Genomic DNA, 18,274 nt, shown 5'->3' on the forward strand with positions numbered 1-18,274 from the left:
ACGCAGGAACAATTCACTAGCGTCAGCAGGGTTAAAGAAATGACACGTGTGCTTCATACTTGCACACAGGACACCGACTCTCAAAGAAACTGATAACGAACACATCTGACAATAGAAGTCATTTGTTTGGGGTGGCTGCTGTCGTTTCAGTCAGCGTGCCCTTTGTGTTTGGTGACGTGTGAAAGAGAAGTTTGAATGTTCTGATGGAGCTGCTGCAGTGCAGCTCTCGGTGGATCCCGTTGAATATAGATTCATTGAAGCTGTCATCTGTGCCCCAGATTTTAGTCCTGCGTTTTCATTCTATCCCCAGCGCTGCTCAAAAGTGGATCAATCCCTCATCCTTTCCTCGTTACCCTGTGCTGTCCATCTCGATAGACAGGCTGTGTTTAACAAAAACCACTTCCGACAGTGAAAATGAGAAATCACAGCCGCTTTACTGATTCAGAAATTTCAGGACCACTTGTTGGAGTTTGAGTTAGCCTGATGCAAGTTGCATAGCGTTGGCTAAATGTCCTAAATTTAGCACAAAATTTTTACTTTACTCTAGTATGACTTCCAGAGTTTTCAACAGTGCTTTATCGCGTCTAGTCTGGGCAGACTTTAGCTTTCGTGGTGCGTTGTCTGGTGTAGACACGGTGTTTGTTACCTATCCAGAAGAAACAAAGCAAGCAACAATCTTGCTTTAGCTCTTTGCAGACATTTTTTTTTTTTTTTTTTTTCCTCTCGCCATCTTTCTGTTGCTCGGCTCAGCTGGTCACTGAACGCACTCTGCTCCACACATTTTGAGTAGACACGCCCCTTACTGCTGATTGGCTACAAGTTTGTTTTGTTATTTGGCCTGACCCTACTTTCTTGTCAATTTGTCAGTTTTCGCGGTGTTGCTTATTATCACACATTTTTAAAACGTTGATTTCAAAATGCACCTACATTTTTGGAATGTTTTTGTTAAATAAAATAATATTTTTTTCTTTAAGTTTCATCATTGAGGATTTATTAAAAAAAAAGTTATCTCATCTCGTTCTCGTCAAACCCCTGATAAAAATGAATTGAACTGCCTAATTCGAAGTTAAAAACAGCAAAAGTTGTCTAAGGATTCTATTCTTTTTCATCTTTTTAGAAAAGTTGTCAAATTAATAATCACAAAGTTCCTATAATTTATACTTTTTAGCAAGGACACTTGCATAAAGATGCATGAAAAGTGGAAGTAAGGACTTTAGCACAGCTGTTTTTAAAATTGTTTTTTATTTCTTGAGCAGCAAATCAGCATATTTAAAATATTGCTGAAGGGTCATGTTACACTGAAGACTGGAGTAATGATGCTGATGATTCACCTTTGCTGTTATATTAAAATAGAAGTTATTTCAAATAGCAACATTTTACAAAATGACAATTTTAGCTGTAGTTTTCAATCAAATTAATGCAGATGTGCATTAGAGGTTTTTTTTTTTTTCCAGAAATATAAAACAAAACTTACCAATCCCAAACTTTTAAATGGTAGCATATGTAATCAGCAAAAGCATTATGACATATCATGAATATTCAGTAGCCTATATTGCCCATCTTCAGTACTTGGTCATCTGATTCCAGCCTTCATGGCCTGTTTATAATTGTAGCAGTGTGCTGCCTTGGCAGAACAGTGCTATTTTCCACAAGCCCGTGCAGGGACACACAGTTCACAACACACAGGCAGACATGCGAGTTTCACGGTCAAGGTGAGAGGAAGGTGTAAATGAAACAGTGGTGGACCAAAGAGCCTTCTAAACAGGAGCTCTATTTAAACGGTGCGTTGGTGTGAAATAGCGCAGTAAGAGCTCTCTCAGTCTTTTCTGGGAGGTTTGCAAAGTCACTTTGATTGACTGTTTTGCCTGCCGCCCATCTCCTGCCTGACGGGTTTCACTCAGGTCATTTTGTTTGTGTCTCCCGTTCTAGATGCCCCACCCATTGATCGAGAAGAACTGTTTGTCCAGAAACTACGGCAGTGCTGTGTGCTTTTCGACTTTGTGACCGATCCACTAAGCGATCTCAAGTACAAAGAGGTGAAGCGAGCCGGCCTCAATGAAATGGTGGAGTACATCACACACAACCGCGACGTGGTCACAGAGTCCATCTACCCTGAAGCTGTCATCATGGTGAGGGGGCACAAACACTGACACATCCTCATTGCTTTTAATACACGGTGCTTGTTCATATAAGACATGTGTGGCTTACTTCAAACCACCCTATCGCCCTTCAGTGGTCAAACCCGATTCTAAATAAAGTACCGCATTTCAGAAATCACTTGGCAGTTTTCTCAAATATAATAATAATAATCTTCTTTTTATGGAAAATTGCCCCTTTAATTCAGTTTCCATGGCAACATTAAACCTCTCATACCATCTTGAGATCCCTCAATTGTGAACACACTGGGTGATGCCTCAGCTGCACTGCATTGTGTGACTCACCTTTCACTTGAGTCACAAGAGCTCATTCAAAGTGACAAGTGGCATGAAGGATTCAAGGATATGGTACACATTTAAAACTGCAACCTGTTTAAAAAAAAGAGTTCCTGATTCTTCATCTGATCTGATCTAATCACAAGAAATACTAGTTTTCTCTATTTGAGAATAGTTTATTTGGTTCCTGCACCACACATTTTTTTGAGCAGTTACACGTCTCCAAACAGGACACATGTATGTCAAACATTAACCTCCAAGGTTTCTTCCCTTTTAAGCCACATTGGTTAGTCGGTTCTCATCTGGTCAGGAGTTGGCGAGTGCACACCTCTGCTTATGACACATCCTCTGCGACCAATTGACAGTAATAGCTTTTGCCTGACCGATGCAGAGGCGATTACTAGCCAGACCCCGGATAAAATCTGCTCAAGTGTAAATGTACACCGGGGAATTATGGGTAATTAGCCATCATAAATCAAGTCCTAGACACCTGCGTTTCTTTTCAGCCGTTTATAATTCGAAGAAGAGATCTGCTGTGTCCCAAATAGTGCTCAGTGATATAGCAAAAATGTATATTTAGCAGATATTAAACATAGTATATATACTCCAAAACCGTGAATCCATATTCAAAAAGGCATGGAAACAGGCCATTAAAGAACTAATAAAAGGACATGTTTAGATGCTTGCTAGCCTGTTATATTACAGTACAGAAAATTGCTGGCTAATGATTGTGATGTCATCATCTATCGGCCCAACCCTATTAAATATATCTTATGTAGCCTATAACCTCTTAGTGTTGTGACATTTTCTTCTAAAACTTCTTTGTGTAGGTTCAGCAACTTCACTTTAACAACAATTTTTATTGCCATTCAAGTAAAATAAATGATCTCGAGAAAAATCTCCAATTAATTCCTTCATGCAAATATGCACATGAATTAATGACTCCCGAACCGAATGGTTTTTATTAATGAATTCTTCCAAACCCCTCCTTTGGGTGACTCTAGTCTGCAGTGACTCGTCCGATTGGTCTCATTTCCTTTTTTTTTTTTTTTTTTTTTTTTTTATATACGTTGCACTTTCAGATTAAAAATTTTGCTGGATGTTTTCAAGGGAAATGTTAAAAGAAATCCAGAGCGACTGAGACAATAAAATGACTCGGTTTATATTGCCAACATTTAATAAATGCCAGCCCGCTTCCCAATCATAAATCTTGCAACTGTATTGCAATCATAAATCTCTTGCTTTCAGATGCACATTGTCCCCTGACTCTCGTGCACTCATTAGGCTCTCATGTCCCACTCTCCTGTCTCAGCGTGAGGTGTGAGAGAGAAAGTCTCGCCCCTCCCTCTCCCGTCTGGAGGTCTGACTCGACTCTAGTCTGAGGCTGTGGTCGAAACGTTGCGTCATCTTGACGGAGAGAGCAGTGCCGCCCCTCTGCAGTAGTAACACTCCTGTCCTTCCTCTCAGCCATTTTGGGACACCAAGTAATAAGCAGTATCTTACCACTTGTCACTTCAGAGGGATTTGATGTTTTGGGTGTTACATATTTAATGCCATGGATGCATAATGAGAGCTAAAGAAGTTTGTTCAAAACTGCGTGAAGTGAGGTTTTTAGGGCTGAATGAGAAGAGCATTCTTAATAAATGTGTAGTCTGAACTACTTCTGGCTCTAAACTCTGATTGGATGTAAATGTAACGATGTATTAAAAACGTTAGGTTAGTAAGAGTAAGGTTGCATCATGTATGGCAGATTTAGTTTCTGGTGTCGTTCACATAGAAAGTAACACAGAGTGCATCAGAAAGAATTGCAGCATGGGAATTTAAAGATGATATCCGGATACAAAACATGCTGTGTTAGTTTTTGTATCTGTCAATTTTAATCTAATGCATATATCTTCATAATATACCAATATACTCTAATATTTCTATCTGGTATATTACAGTACTTTTAATATATTCTTGGAATAGGTAGTTTGTTCACATCATGAGAGATTATGCATTTCTTTCCAGTTTTCTGTGAACTTGTTCAGGACTCTGCCGCCCTCTTCCAACCCCACGGGAGCCGAGTTTGACCCAGAGGAGGACGAACCCACTCTAGAGGCAGCTTGGCCTCACCTGCAGGTGTGTGCAGCTTTATATTATCAGCACTATAATGTCATAGCTATCAAAGTCTTCAGTGCATGTCGCTGGTCGTTCTTGGAATTTTTCCCTTTCGTGTTCCTTTATTATGTTGTGAAATTTCAAGGCCACGAAGGTATAAAGCTATATCACTGCAACCTCCATCAGCACAAGCTGTAAAACTTTGAATTCTGCCAAATTTAAGGTAGCTTGATATATGTCCTTTGTGGTGAATCGCATGCATGGCATTACGTTCAGGGGGAAATAAATTCAGAAATAAATTCAAAAATTAATTTTAGAAATGTCTTGATACTCAATGTATTTTGGAGAAAAAAAAATAGTTACTACGGTAACACCATTTTACGGTTACGTCTATTAGTTGCTCGGTAGCATGCATATTACTAAAATATTAGCCATTTATTATTGCTACAACTATATTACTAACTATTAATAAGCAGCAAATTGAGAATTTATTGAGAGAAAAGGCGTCCTTAATAGTTAACAAGTGTTAGCAGTACTACTAATAGCACTATAGTCCTAATCAAAAACAACACTGTTTGTGAGGTTGAAGCGAAGCAGTTCACTAGGTTTTGGAACAAAGTGTCTTGTCTTAAATGATTAAAAAAGCCCATTTGTTCAGGAACTGACAGCATTTATTGTTTTGGTGTCAAAGAGGACCAGACAGTTACATTAATCATGTATTAGTATCGAGTTTTATTGCTATCTCTCCTTCTCACTTCCTCTTTCTCCTTTCTTCAGCTGGTGTATGAATTCTTCTTAAGATTCCTGGAGTCACCCGACTTCCAGCCCAACATTGCCAAAAAATACATCGACCAAAAGTTTGTACTCTCGGTGAGTGTCCTTTCTTCTGGCCTATACCTGCATCACAGTTTGTCCTCATCGGCTCACTATCAGAGGAAGAGACGCACTCCCTCGGCTGTGGGTGTCAGAGAGGCCAGCTGCTCTTACAGGTTTTACAAGCGCGTAGCAGTGCGGAGATCAGCACTTGTCTGTGTAGAATACCAAGTCAAGTTTAAAGCAAGGGTATACTCACCATGCCAGCATCACTCTGAATTAGTGGTGGATCAGTTTTTTTTCCCCCCATAGTCTGATGGTGACACTGATTTCTGAAGAGCAGGATTCTGGACCTAAACCTTCATGATTCTAGAAGCATCCCACGAATCACTATCTATGTTTACATGCTATTAGTTTTGTAATCATTTTCAGTGTAGATGCTGACATTTATTTTCATTATTAGCCCTAAGCATTGCAATGCAATTCACACATTTGAATATGCGTTAAGCGTATTCTAAAACCTTTACCCAGACTGCACCCAGTCACTGCATTCAGAACCGAAGAAAGACACTTTAAAAATGTCACTGGAGCTAAATACTTTTACTAGATCTGTTTACACTTAATGGTGGTCCCTTAATGTGTTAAAATTCTTCCATTTACATTTATCTACACGAGTGTGTCTCCTCCAAAACAAGTATAAATCTGATCTTCAGTTCTTACACTATATGCAAATTTAACTGTGTTCACATCAGCGTAAGCAAAAGAAATTTTTATCATTTTAGCATTATGTCATCAATCAAAATCAAAGGCCATGATAGGAGTGAGCAAAATGAATGCCCTCTGAAAAAGAAAGCATTTTGGAGGGCATTAAACACTATCAGAAAAAGAAAATGTCTGAAGTGACCAGACCCTAAAACGACAGCTGACTTTTGTCAGAAGAGGTTTTTAGCAAATATTTAGTCTCATCTACTGACAAGTTCATCAGCCATGAGATATATTTGAAACAGACTGGGGAAAATAGTTTACATGCTTAATGATTTCTGATTATTTCAGTTCAACACCACCGTTTTTAATCAAAACAAAATATTGCTGATTGATTAAAATGTTTACTTCAAGGCTTTCAGTCCGATCTGAGCCATCTGTTACATCAGATTAGTAACAAATAATTTGGATCCATATAAACCGTAGCTACTGGGATTGGGTTTCAAACCACATTTTATGACTCCTATTTCTTTTCAGCTTCTGGAGCTTTTCGACAGCGAAGACCCCCGAGAGCGGGACTTCCTGAAAACCATCCTGCACCGCATCTACGGAAAGTTCCTGGGCCTGAGAGCCTACATTCGCCGGCAGATCAACAATATATTCTACAGGCAAGAGCTCTGTCCAACTAATCCACCTCAGCTTTTTGCTCTAAAAACGTTCTCATTCATGAACTCTGTAATGCTAGACAGAAACTGGAAGCTCTTAGAAGTGTTTGAATGAGCCGAGTTTGGCACTCGTGAGAAAAGGTGAGACGGGTATCTCCTCCAGAATTCTTCCATTGAGTCGATGTCCTTGATCTCGCACTGTAGGTTTATATACGAGACGGAGCATCACAATGGGATTGCAGAGCTTTTAGAAATCTTAGGAAGGTGAGTGTGACCACTATCAGTGTTGCCATGACGAACCTCATTGCTGAACTGAAAGAACCTGTCCGTCACATGACTGGTCTCTCGCTCTTCCCACAGCATAATTAATGGCTTTGCCCTGCCACTGAAAGAGGAGCACAAAATGTTCCTCATCAGAGTGCTACTGCCTTTACACAAAGTCAAGTCTCTCAGCGTCTATCACCCACAGGTACGCTTAAGGAGAACAATCTGTTGAGGACTTTAATGTAGAAATGATTGCTTTTTGTAGGGTTTTGTGATTATGGGCTGTGGAGGCCCATTGTATAATTGTATTAAACCACAGTTAGTTTCATGTGTTTGTTTGAGTGGTGTTCCAAAAGAGCTGTAACACCACTGGGACGTCTCGCTCTTATCATTGTGCTCGTCTGTGTAGCTTCTTCTGGGGCTGTTTTTGTGGGAGAATAATATACAAACTCACAATCATGTTGAATATTAGCATGACTGCAGCTGAAGAGCACTTTCACTTATTTTTTTCCTCCATTTAGAAATACTATTATATTTGAGGTAATATGTTTAAGAAGTACGTTTTAAAGTGTCAGAACAAGCACAAGTAAAGCTTTACAGCATTGGCAGTGGTAACCAGTTATGATTTTTTTTTTTTTCTTTCACATTTTCTCATTGACAGTGATATTTAAAGGGGTCAAAACGCCTATAAAGTTTGCATAACTGCATTAGAAAGAATACATTTTCGCTGGCATATCGCCCACGACTTTCTCAGTTTCCATAGTCTGTACTTTATGATTAAGTCTTATAGGTTATGACGTTTTGCACGATGTATTAATAGACTGACGAAAAGCAGTGGCTCATTGTTAGTCATCATATTGTGTTCTGTTTAATGCCGTTTTGAAAAAAGAAAAGAAAAGTGATTTCCTGTGCTTTCAGCTGGCCTACTGTGTGGTGCAGTTTTTGGAAAAGGACAGCAGCCTCACTGAACCTGTAAGATTTACAGCCTTGGCGCCTGCACCTTTGCTGTTTCCTGTCACTATTAATAACATTTTCTTTCAAGTTTTTGTGTTTAAATTCTTTCTTTTTCGCGGTGAACTTGAAAGAGCAAAGATGGCCTTTTCACGGCTTTTTATCGCCTTCTGCCTCAGGTGATTATGGGCCTGCTAAAGTTCTGGCCCAAGACCCACAGTCCTAAGGAAGTGATGTTTCTGAATGAGCTGGAGGAAATCTTGGATGTCATCGAGCCCTCAGAATTTGTTAAAGTCATGGAGCCTCTCTTTAGACAGCTGGCCAAGTGTGTATCGAGTCCGCACTTCCAGGTATTACAGCACAGTAGTGCTTTTCAATCTCCTTGAACATCGGGAGACTTGTTCTCTTACCAGTGACAGATTATAAGAAAAGCTCTTTAATACTAATATTCGCATTCATAACGATTTACAGTTGAAATCAAAAGCTTACACGCATTTTGCAGAATCTGCAAAATGTACATTTTTGTACCAAAATTAGGTGATCATACAAAATGCATGTCATTGTTTATTAATTACTGACTTGATATTTCACATGCTTAGGTGTAGTCCTCAAGAGAAAGGTGAATTTATAAAAACGACCCTGTTCAAAAGTTTACACACCCTTGATTCTTAATACAGTTGTTACCTGAATGATTTTTATGTTTAGTAATAGTTGTTCATGAGTCCCAGTTTGTTCTGAACAGTTAAACTGCCTGCTGTTCTTCAGATAAAAATCCCACAGGTCTCATAAATTAGTTGGTTTTTGGAACCCTTTCCAACAATGGCTGTATGATTTTGATATCCATCTTTTCACGCTGAGGACAAAACAAAACTTTTGGACGGAATGAAGACGTGTACTTGACTTTGCCTAAATATCTAGACCCTATGATATAGTACTAACCTTCGACTTCAACAGTTTATATGATCGTGTGTGTTCTAGGTTGCTGAAAGAGCATTGTATTACTGGAACAATGAGTACATCATGAGCCTGATCAGTGACAATGCCGCTAAGATCCTTCCCATCATGTTTCCCGCTCTCTACAAGAACTCCAAGAGCCACTGGAACAAGTACAGCTACACTTGTTAATCACGCTTCTCTTGAGAAATTGTCACAGCCTGATTCTGCTTTAAGACAGATCATATTCAAAGCACCAGAGGAGAAAAGCATTCTGTTCAAATGTCTGGACTAATAGAGCTGTGTCTCCTGCAGGACAATCCACGGGCTTATCTACAATGCTCTGAAGCTCTTTATGGAGATGAACCAGAAGCTGTTTGATGACTGCACTCAGCAGTACAAAGCCGAGAAGCAGAAGTAAGTTAATGAGGGAGAATAGAGAGAATATGGGAAAGGGCAAAGGTGAAAAAAAAGAAGTTTGTGGATGATCGCTCTTATGTCTGGTAAGATCTTGGCAGCAGTTGTCATATAGTTCTCTCGGATGTATCCTGAACTCTGTTGTTTTACTGTTCTGTTTTAGAGAGAAGTACAAACTAAAGGAGCGGGAAGAAATGTGGCATAAAATTGAGGAGCTGGCAAAACAGAACCCTCAGGTAAACACCTTCCCACCAGCCATCAACTTAAATCTTTTTTGTATTTTTTTAAATGATACTTTTATTCTTTTATTTTTGAATTTTGAATTAAACTTTGAATTCATCAAATGAAAAACTGTCACCTTTTTTGCCTAAAATATTGAACGGCACTTTGTTTTCTGCGTTGGTAATCTTACTTTAGCATATTATAATCATTTTTAAGGGATCGCGTGATACTGAAAACTGGAGAGGTATGTCACAGGAATAAATTCCATTTTAAAACTTTTAAATAAAACTATTTAAATTGTAATAATATTTCACAGTGTTAGCGTTTCTACAGTATTTTTGACAAAAAATGCAGCCTTGGAGAGCAGAAGTGTCTCTTTTTTTAAAAACATAAAAAAATAAAGATTGTACACACAAGTAGGACAGAGTCAAACTCAATGAAGTCATGCATGTGTATGATTTTAATTAAAATCACTAAATTAATGTAATTAGATGCGCAAGCTTAAATATTGCTAGCGGTACAGATATTTTTACCTTTATTCCTAGAGCATTGTGGGTGACTGAAAAAGCCTGGTTCCCTTAATTACTGATAAGTATAAGGGAGAGCTTGTTTTCTTTCTTCTTCTTTTTTTCATGTAATTAGAATTAATTAACTCCAAACTACTCCTGACGAGTGTAATTACCCCAGCTCATCTCTCTTGAGTTACCAGTGTGCTCTGAGGGCAAACGCAAAAAGAGCCCAGAGTTCAATCAGATGTGATGAGGGATCCTGTGAGTGTGTTTGTCAACTGTACGCTTTGGATTTTCACAGAGTACAAAGATTCAGCTGCGGCCCGGTCTGGCCCAAGAAGAGGTAAGTCATTTATTTCCATAAACGTAATAGGCATGTCTTTCATCTGTCTTATTAAGTTCTGTTGAGGTGTAGGGTTGGCGGTATGAACAAAATCCTATACGAGTAATTCAATATCACAGTTTTTCTGGGACATAAATGGTTTATATTTTAATAACCATACAGTAATGTCTATTTTAGGCATAATTCAGTAAATTAAATACTCTGAAATGTGCTTTATTGCATCTGATAATGCTTATTTTTCCCGTTATATGTATACATTTGTGATTTTATGGATGCAACCAAAGAGTATTAATAATGAATTATCTGGATCAGCATTATGTAACACTTAAGTTAAAGACAAAACAGTAACACTAAGTTCATACCGATTTGTTTTTGGATGCACCACATTCAAGACCTTCATAAAACGACTTGTATACACGTCATTTGAATTCTGTATCAATGCAGCGAGTTGCTAGTATAAACATATTGTATGCTGTGGTCATGTTTGTTTATGTGCAGTATATGATGTATAACGAAGGAGGGATGCCCCTGTACTCGATGGAGACGGAGACCCCTACAGTCGAGGACATCCAGCTGCTGAAGAAGACCGTGGAATCAGAAGCTTCACAGGTACAATCAAACAAAACACACCTGGTGTGTGTGTGTGTGTGTGTGTGTGTGTGTGTGTGTGTGTGTGTGTGTGTGTGTGTGTGTGTATTTATATACAGGTATGTGCCTAAAAATAAGGATATCGAGGGAAAGTCCATTTATTTCAATAATTTGTTTCAAAAAGTGAATCTTGTATGTTATATTAGTTCACTGCATGCAAAGTGAAATATTTCAAGCCTTTATTTGTTTCAATTTTAATGATTATGGATTAAAGATTCCAAAAAAAAGGTCATTTTATTTTGTGAAACACTGGATTAAAGTTCAACATTGTAGGCGCCTTGTGTCTTAATCTAGTCAGCCAATTAACTCAACACACCTGCAAAGGTTTCCCCAGTCTGGCTTCAGAATCATGGGGAAGACTGCTGACTTGACGCTTGCGCAGAAGACCATCATTGACAAATGATGAGGGAAAAAAGGCAATTGCAAAAGAAGCTGGATGCTCACAGAGTGCAGTATCGAAGTATATTAACAGAGTGTTAAGAGGAAGGGAAAAAAGTGTCAGAAAAAGGTGCGCAAGTGACAGTGATGAACGCAGCCTTGAGAAGAATGTCAAGGCTGGTGTCAGTGCATCAAGAAGCACCACATACAGATGTCTGCATGACGTGAGTTACAGCTGTAGAATTCCATGCGCCAAGTCACTCCTGAACCAAAAACAATGCCAGAAGTGTCTGCTGGGCTAAGGAGAAAAAATACTGGTCTATTGCCCATTGGTCCCAAGTCCTGTTTTCAGATGAAAGCAAATTTTGCATTTAATTTGGAAATTAAGGTCCCAGAGTCTGGAGGACGACCGGAGAGGCACAAAAGTCAAGCTGCAGTGTGAAGTTTCCAGTTAGTGAAGGTTTGTAATGCCGCATCATCTCCTGGTGTGGGTCCATTGTCTTTTGATCAAGTCCACAGTCAACGCAGCACTTCATGCTTACCGCTGCCGACAAGCTTTTTGGAGATGATGATTTTATTTTCCAGCAGGATTTGGCGCCTGCCCACAAAGCCAAAACTACCAGTACCTGGCTTTAAATATTTCACTTTGTGTGCAGTGAACTAATATGATATAACTTTTACTTTTTGAAACAAATTATTGAAATAAATGGACTTTCCCTTGATATTCAGATTTTTGGCACATACGTGTATACATAATTAACACTGTACACACATTATATAAACACAAACTTTTATTTTGGATGCGATTCATCATTTGACAGCACTACCTGAAACCAAACATTTGTGTAAGTGTTTACCCTAAATTAAAGAGACTACAGCTAATTTTGATTAAAGGTTTGCTTTACAGTCCAACAGCATCAAATCCAAACCCCCAAGATCTTTGTTCATCTACAGAACACAGCTTAAGATATTTCATTAAATTCATTAAAGAGGTTTCGGACCCTCAGCAAGAGAACTACCAACGTTCAAGACCCAAAAAGAAAACAAGGACATCGTTGAAATAGTCCATTTGACATCAGTGCTTCAACCATATTTTAGAATAATTCTGTGCACAAAGAAAACAAAAACAATTACTTCATTCAACAGTTTCTTCTCTCCGGTCAGTCTTGAAAGCTACTTCGCAAAAGCTACTACTTTAGCTGAAGAATTTTGAATAAATCATATAGATAAGACTACCAATAAAAGTAACAATTATATATACAGTATAAGGATGTGAATACTTTTTTAGCAGTTGTTTTTCCCCCCGTGTCTGTTTTCTTGCCTTGCTAACTCACTTAGCTGGATTTGATTGTTGCCAGTTTGACTTGATCTTAGATCATTTGGTTCTTTAAAGCTCATCCTAGATTTGCAGTCACAGCAACGGGTCCATAAGCTTAAGATGCAGATCAACATTGAAATAATGTGAAGCCTGTTAATGTACTACAAATAATTTCATCTATCTATTATTACATTTATATTCCTTAAAAATGAAAATTTGGTTCTTTTTTTGTTGTTGGGTGTATTTTTATTTATTTTTATGATACTGTGTCATTACTTTGCTGTCTTGCCACCAGCCAATCACTGCATTGCTGAGCGTGGTTTGAGTATCAATGCATCTGCCATTTTGGGAAACACGAAAGCACTCATTAATGTTAGGCTGCTAAATCCAGATATTTAAATCCTAATATGCTAATTCTCAAGAACCAGATATCAGTTAACAGGATTGAAATCATAATGAATGGAATAGGCGACGTATGAAGAACGGGCTCCTGGACAAATAGCATGCGAGGAATGAAATCACGTAAAAGTTTAAACCGTTGACATTTCTACCTGTTTTTTTTCCCACGCTGTCAAATAAGAAGGCTTCAAAGGCTATGCGTTCCTCTGAACACACATCCCAAGCGTTAATGCTTGATGAAGCACAAGTTGTTGTTTTTTAGCTTGCCTGAAAGGTGCACCTTCTCAGTGATGTAACCGTTTTCTTCACAGGGATTGAAAGAAATCAAGAAAGACAAGGTTTTGATGAGGCGAAAGTCTGAGCTGCCGCGCAGGACGTGTATACTATAAAAGCCCTGGAAGCTCACAGCGAGCGGAGGAGTACCTGACGGCCAACCAGGAAGCCCTCTGACCGGGGAGCACCGCCATCCTCCACCGCGCCTAAACTGTTCCTCTCGTCTTGGTCCAAACTCGTCGCCTGCTGTAACCCACCTCTCAATCCCTCTGCCTCTGTCCATACTCTCTTCCTCCCTCGCTGTTGGAGAGCCCCGTCTGCAAACATCCAGCCCGCAGAGCAGTGGAGAGCTCCCATGTGCGCACAAGCACTTCCTCACAGATCCATAGCTGCTGATCCTCGCATCCAACAGAAGCTGTTAGAAAGCAGTGTGGGTTACAAATAATCAAAGTATGCTTTTTGTGGTCTGTTTTTCTCTCCACACTCCGCTTTGTTTTGCCCACTTTATGCTGTCTCCATTCGTCCGCATGTTCCCTATCCCCTTTTATTTTTACCACTGCTTGAGAGCTTCTCCTGTATTCCAATCACTGCCTCTGTAAAAACCTGTTTGCAACGAAGGAGCCACGATTAACTAAACGAATCGCGTTACTCGAGATAAACGAAGACCTCAATGCAGACGGTGTGTTGGATTTTCCCGTGGGTTCAGCGTAGAGCCAAATGAAGCGGTCAGGGCTGTTCTTGATGTCAAACTTACACGGAGAAACTTGTTCCTTAGTAAGAAGCTTTATGAATTAGACACGCAAATTGGAGATTTGCTAATCAATTTCAGACGCTTTGCTAGGTATACACATGAAAGTGTTTCTCCATAGTGGCCTGGTGCTGTAAATGCTTCAGGTAGTCGTCTGAAGAAGTCATTTTTGAGGTCATGGCCACGTATTAAGAGCCAGAGACTGAAGAGTTCCCGAATCCGTTTGCTGTTTTCCTAGTGACCGTGTTAATGATTGTCAAGAACAAACAAACAAACAAAAAAAAAAAAGGGGAGATTTGTGTAAGCAATCATCTCTATATACACCACCAGCAGAGCGCTTGATGAAAATGCTGTAAAAGTAGTAGCGGAAAAGACGATGTGCTCGATGTGCAGCAACGGCCTTTCGGTCCAAACCGTCTTTTCGTTTTAAGATACCTCTTTAACAGAACGAAATGTGTTTTTTCGCCACCTAGCTTCGGTAAGGTGTCTTGTTTTTTGCTTCGTAGGTTTCTGTGACGTATGAGAGCCAGAAAAGAACGAATCCGCCAAGCCTTTAAAAAAGGAGACCGTTCGAGATCGAGAACTACAGTCCTGTCCGAAATTGTACGTCATATTTTGACCGTTTTTTTTTTTTTTTTTTTCGGCTTCAAAGCGCCTAAGCAGTATTTTTTTTTCAGGAATTAAGAGTCGTCCGGAGAACGTGCACTGGTCTAGTGTACGATCAAGCGCTATACAATCCTCCTGATAGGACTATATACTTAAAGAGAAAAGATACTCGCTTTCCTGTCTAGGCTTAATATATGGAAAACCGACAGCCTGCAGTTGCCGTCGCAAATACGTGTGTACTGTATATTGTCATGTAAATTGCTTATGATTGCGCCCTAGCCCCGCCCACCCCCCACCCTCACCCTTCAGTACTCCCTCTTCCTGAGTTCATCTTTTCTTTCATTCTGTTTGCTTGTACGACTCCATTCTGATGCATGATGTCCCCTCTCTGTTGTAAAGATCTGTCTCGTGAAGTGTCACTTTGATCATTCCAATAGCGAGGGAACATTTACTCCTCCTACAGGCTGCTGGACAACGCAAAACGTCATCGCTATCCGACGCACAGCCCAAAAAAGGCCTCGCTGTAATTCATCCACTCGCCGCGCATTCAAGCTGCTACACTTCTCCCATCGCTCCAAACGCGCATACGTTTAGATTCGTGCCGTCACAGCCTGTTTAGTACGCGGCGCAGAGGTGAAGCCTTGAAATCATTCGATGTTTGAAGTGTTGTAATGTCACCTCGGGCCTACCGGCGTACGGGAATGACTCGTCCGCGCAATCAAGAGCATGAATTGCCAACCTTGTTGCCTCTAAACAATAGACCAAAACATTCCAGAAACAATCAGAGGCAACTTCACTCTTGAACGCAGCATGCTTCCTTTCTAAATGCCTTTTGACAGGCGGATGGGGCCGGTGTTCAGCTTGTCCGGCAGCAACAAGAACCCGAGGGAAACTAAGAAAGTATGGGTCTCTCCACACTCACCCGTCCCTTTTCCTCCTCCCCCAGTCCTCCTTCCCAAGTCTGACACTAATCTTAAGCTGCTTTCCAGGTCATATGTACATATGTTGTACTTTAATTAGGTTGAGCATTACATAGTATGAAAGTCATATTTTGTACAGATGTTCATGTATGTACAGAACAAAAATAAAGAAACACAAAAGATGCGACGCCCATTTGTGTTGCTCGAGCCGTGTGCGGTATATAAAGGATCAATCACTCATTGCACGGGTATCAACATTCGGGTTAATGGAGATGCGAGTATTACTGAGATGCACCATTACATGTCTATACTGTCATACAAAGGCAACCGACAAATTGCTAAATCCTCACAAAGAACACACTGCGTCAATACAGCTGGGTTGAAAAACATTTGGGAGGTTTTCAGGAGCGTCTTTTTTGCCTACTCGGTAACCGCATCAACTGGACACCGGCTGTCTATCAGTTCAAAGCAATTACAAGGCGAGCCATTAATGAATTTCAGTCCACAGTTTGTGTAAACCACACCTAAAGGGAGGAATGCCTTTCGATTTGAGATGTCAGAAGCTCTGTTTCATGTTCCTGCAGCAGGTGAGATGAGGCTCTTGTAATGGTTTCACTTGCGGTCCAGTCTCAGGCCTGCCGAGCTCTGTCTGGACTGAAGCGTCTGCTGGACCATGTCCTTCCACTGGTCGTCAGAGATCTCCTGGGCCCAGGCAGGGATTCCTAGTGTCGGCAAATTTACTGCAGCCATGGTCCTTTTCACCAGTTCAACGTGATCTGTGAACACAAGAGAAACTATACATGAAATACAGATTTATAATGCTGGCAAGCATACTGGTTGATACGCGTCTTTTACATTGATCTAAACTGCTGTAAGATAATGGATATTTTATTGCGCATATATTTTTGTATTCCGTTTACCTTTGCAGTCATCTAATGATCTTTTAAAGTCTTTAAGTCATTTTAAAAACACTGAATATAATCTATGGTAAAAAAGTGGTATTATGTAATATTTAATTTTAGACATTTATAAAATGATACATTTTAGTGTTTTAAAAAATACTGGGCATTAATAGGCCATAACCTGAAAATATTCACGTAATATATATATATATATATATATATATATATATATATATATATATATATATATATATATATATATATATATATATATATATATTATAACAACTCCAACTGCATTTTAAGCGTATTATATTAAATTCCGTTCTTTAATTTTTTTCTATTCCAATTTTTTTTAACTGCCATTTAAAAAATGTCAGTCATTCGAGTCAAATTTATAATATTTTCCCAATACACGTTTCAAAGTAGCTTTACAGAAAATCAGTAACAGTAAAATACAATAACTGATTATAAGTCTTCGTGCATTGTAGTCGCATTTAGCAGACTGAAGCTGTGTTATTATACTGTAGCATGATCTACATTATACTGATAAAATCAATAAATAGTAGATGTGTTATATAATGCGTCACCTGCATCCATGGGAATGGACGCGAAACTTCTACGAGCAGCAGCTCCTTCGGGATCCTCCTCTTCGTCGCTGTCAGGAGGAGGAGGCTGGGGCAGGAACAGACCCATGGCCTGCAAAAACGACAGCAAGAAATTCATTTATTAATTAGTGGGTAAAGCACACAGGCTAACCAGAAAGACGCAAGCCTCTCTGTACCTCTATTCTGTCCTGGACGTCCTGCAGCTGCTCCGCGGTGGTTCCCTCGTCCGCGGGCTCCGTGTGAGAGCCGTTCATCCCGTCTGGGTCTTGATTGAGAGGCTGGTAATAGTACCCGGCACTGTCCTCGTCTCCGGCGCCTCCTTCCTCCTCCTCCTCCTCCTCCTCTATGTCCTCCCCGCTCCACTCCTCCTGCGCCGCGGTGTCTGAGGGCCGCTCCTGCAGCGCATCCTCCTCGGGGTTCGGTAAGATTCTCTCGGGGCCCATCTCTCTGGCCCTCACCACTTCCATTCAACAACTGCTAACACACACAGAGATATTTCTAGCTCGGCGGCCGTGTTTATATATATATATGTAACGTTATGTTATATACAAAACAGAGTCACCATCCACCTGTCAAAGTAAGCTTAAGATTAATATCCTGTTGGTTCATGAACACCTACAGCAGTCCCCAGGTATTGACTAACGAATGCGACTGTTTACCACGCAAAGAACCCCGCAGTAAATGCTCCCTGATTATTTTATCTTACCTGTTTCTTCTGTGGAGCTCTTTTATCCAAATGTTTTTTAGCATCTGTATCCGAGAGCTGTTATTCGCTTCCGGTACTGCGCAGAAGAAAAACTGCGCATTGATTACGTCACGACACGTCGACGCGCTGAATGTAACGAATTAATGTGAAAATAAATGTATTTATGTGTTCTCTGAGTTTATTTTAAAATGTCGTTTAACCTTAATGTTAGCTTTTCTTCTAATCGTGTTCGTGAATCTGTGTTTATTGTACTATAGTATCATATGTTGACATGTTTCCGTTCATTTGTGTACTTCAAGAGGCCTAAACAAATGTATAAAAAAAAAAAAAAAAAAAAAAAAGTATTTTTATTATATATATTTTTATATATTTTATTATATATATATATATATATATATATATATATATATATATATA

At 39.6% G+C, this 18,274-nt stretch overlaps 2 protein-coding genes across 3 annotated transcripts in view; one reads left to right on the plus strand and one right to left on the minus strand.

The window, feature by feature from the left end:
* The window catches only part of LOC122356067 (serine/threonine-protein phosphatase 2A 56 kDa regulatory subunit delta isoform-like), a 28,052-nt gene extending 12,229 nt beyond the window's left edge, over positions 1-15,823 (plus strand). The window contains 16 exon segments of the mRNA XM_043254519.1: positions 1,930-2,129; positions 4,443-4,553; positions 5,310-5,402; positions 6,585-6,715; positions 6,917-6,976; positions 7,073-7,181; positions 7,895-7,948; positions 8,107-8,277; positions 8,906-9,033; positions 9,176-9,277; positions 9,441-9,513; positions 10,310-10,351; positions 10,850-10,960; positions 13,406-13,462; positions 13,465-13,498; positions 13,501-15,823. Coding sequence (XP_043110454.1) covers positions 1,930-2,129; positions 4,443-4,553; positions 5,310-5,402; positions 6,585-6,715; positions 6,917-6,976; positions 7,073-7,181; positions 7,895-7,948; positions 8,107-8,277; positions 8,906-9,033; positions 9,176-9,277; positions 9,441-9,513; positions 10,310-10,351; positions 10,850-10,960; positions 13,406-13,462; positions 13,465-13,498; positions 13,501-13,544 — 1,520 coding nt within the window. The 3' untranslated portion in view covers positions 13,545-15,823.
* On the minus strand, positions 15,704-17,984 carry LOC122356071 (male-enhanced antigen 1-like). Of its 2 annotated transcripts, none has more exons than XM_043254523.1 (4): positions 17,858-17,984; positions 17,328-17,625; positions 17,134-17,242; positions 15,704-16,417 (listed from the first exon to the last, which is right to left on the minus strand). In XM_043254523.1, exons 2-4 carry the CDS (start codon positions 17,616-17,618, stop codon positions 16,254-16,256), a joined length of 564 nt encoding a protein of 187 aa, XP_043110458.1. In that variant the 5' UTR covers positions 17,619-17,625; positions 17,858-17,984; the 3' UTR covers positions 15,704-16,253. The 2 variants fall into 2 exon arrangements, with proteins under 2 accessions (XP_043110458.1, XP_043110459.1); XM_043254524.1 differs by having other exon boundaries at positions 17,328-17,628; positions 17,858-17,944.
* Between the last annotated feature and the right edge of the window lie 290 nt (positions 17,985-18,274).

The sequence above is a fragment of the Puntigrus tetrazona genome, chromosome 13, assembly GCF_018831695.1.
Source record: "Puntigrus tetrazona isolate hp1 chromosome 13, ASM1883169v1, whole genome shotgun sequence".
Lineage (NCBI taxonomy): Eukaryota > Metazoa > Chordata > Actinopteri > Cypriniformes > Cyprinidae > Puntigrus > Puntigrus tetrazona.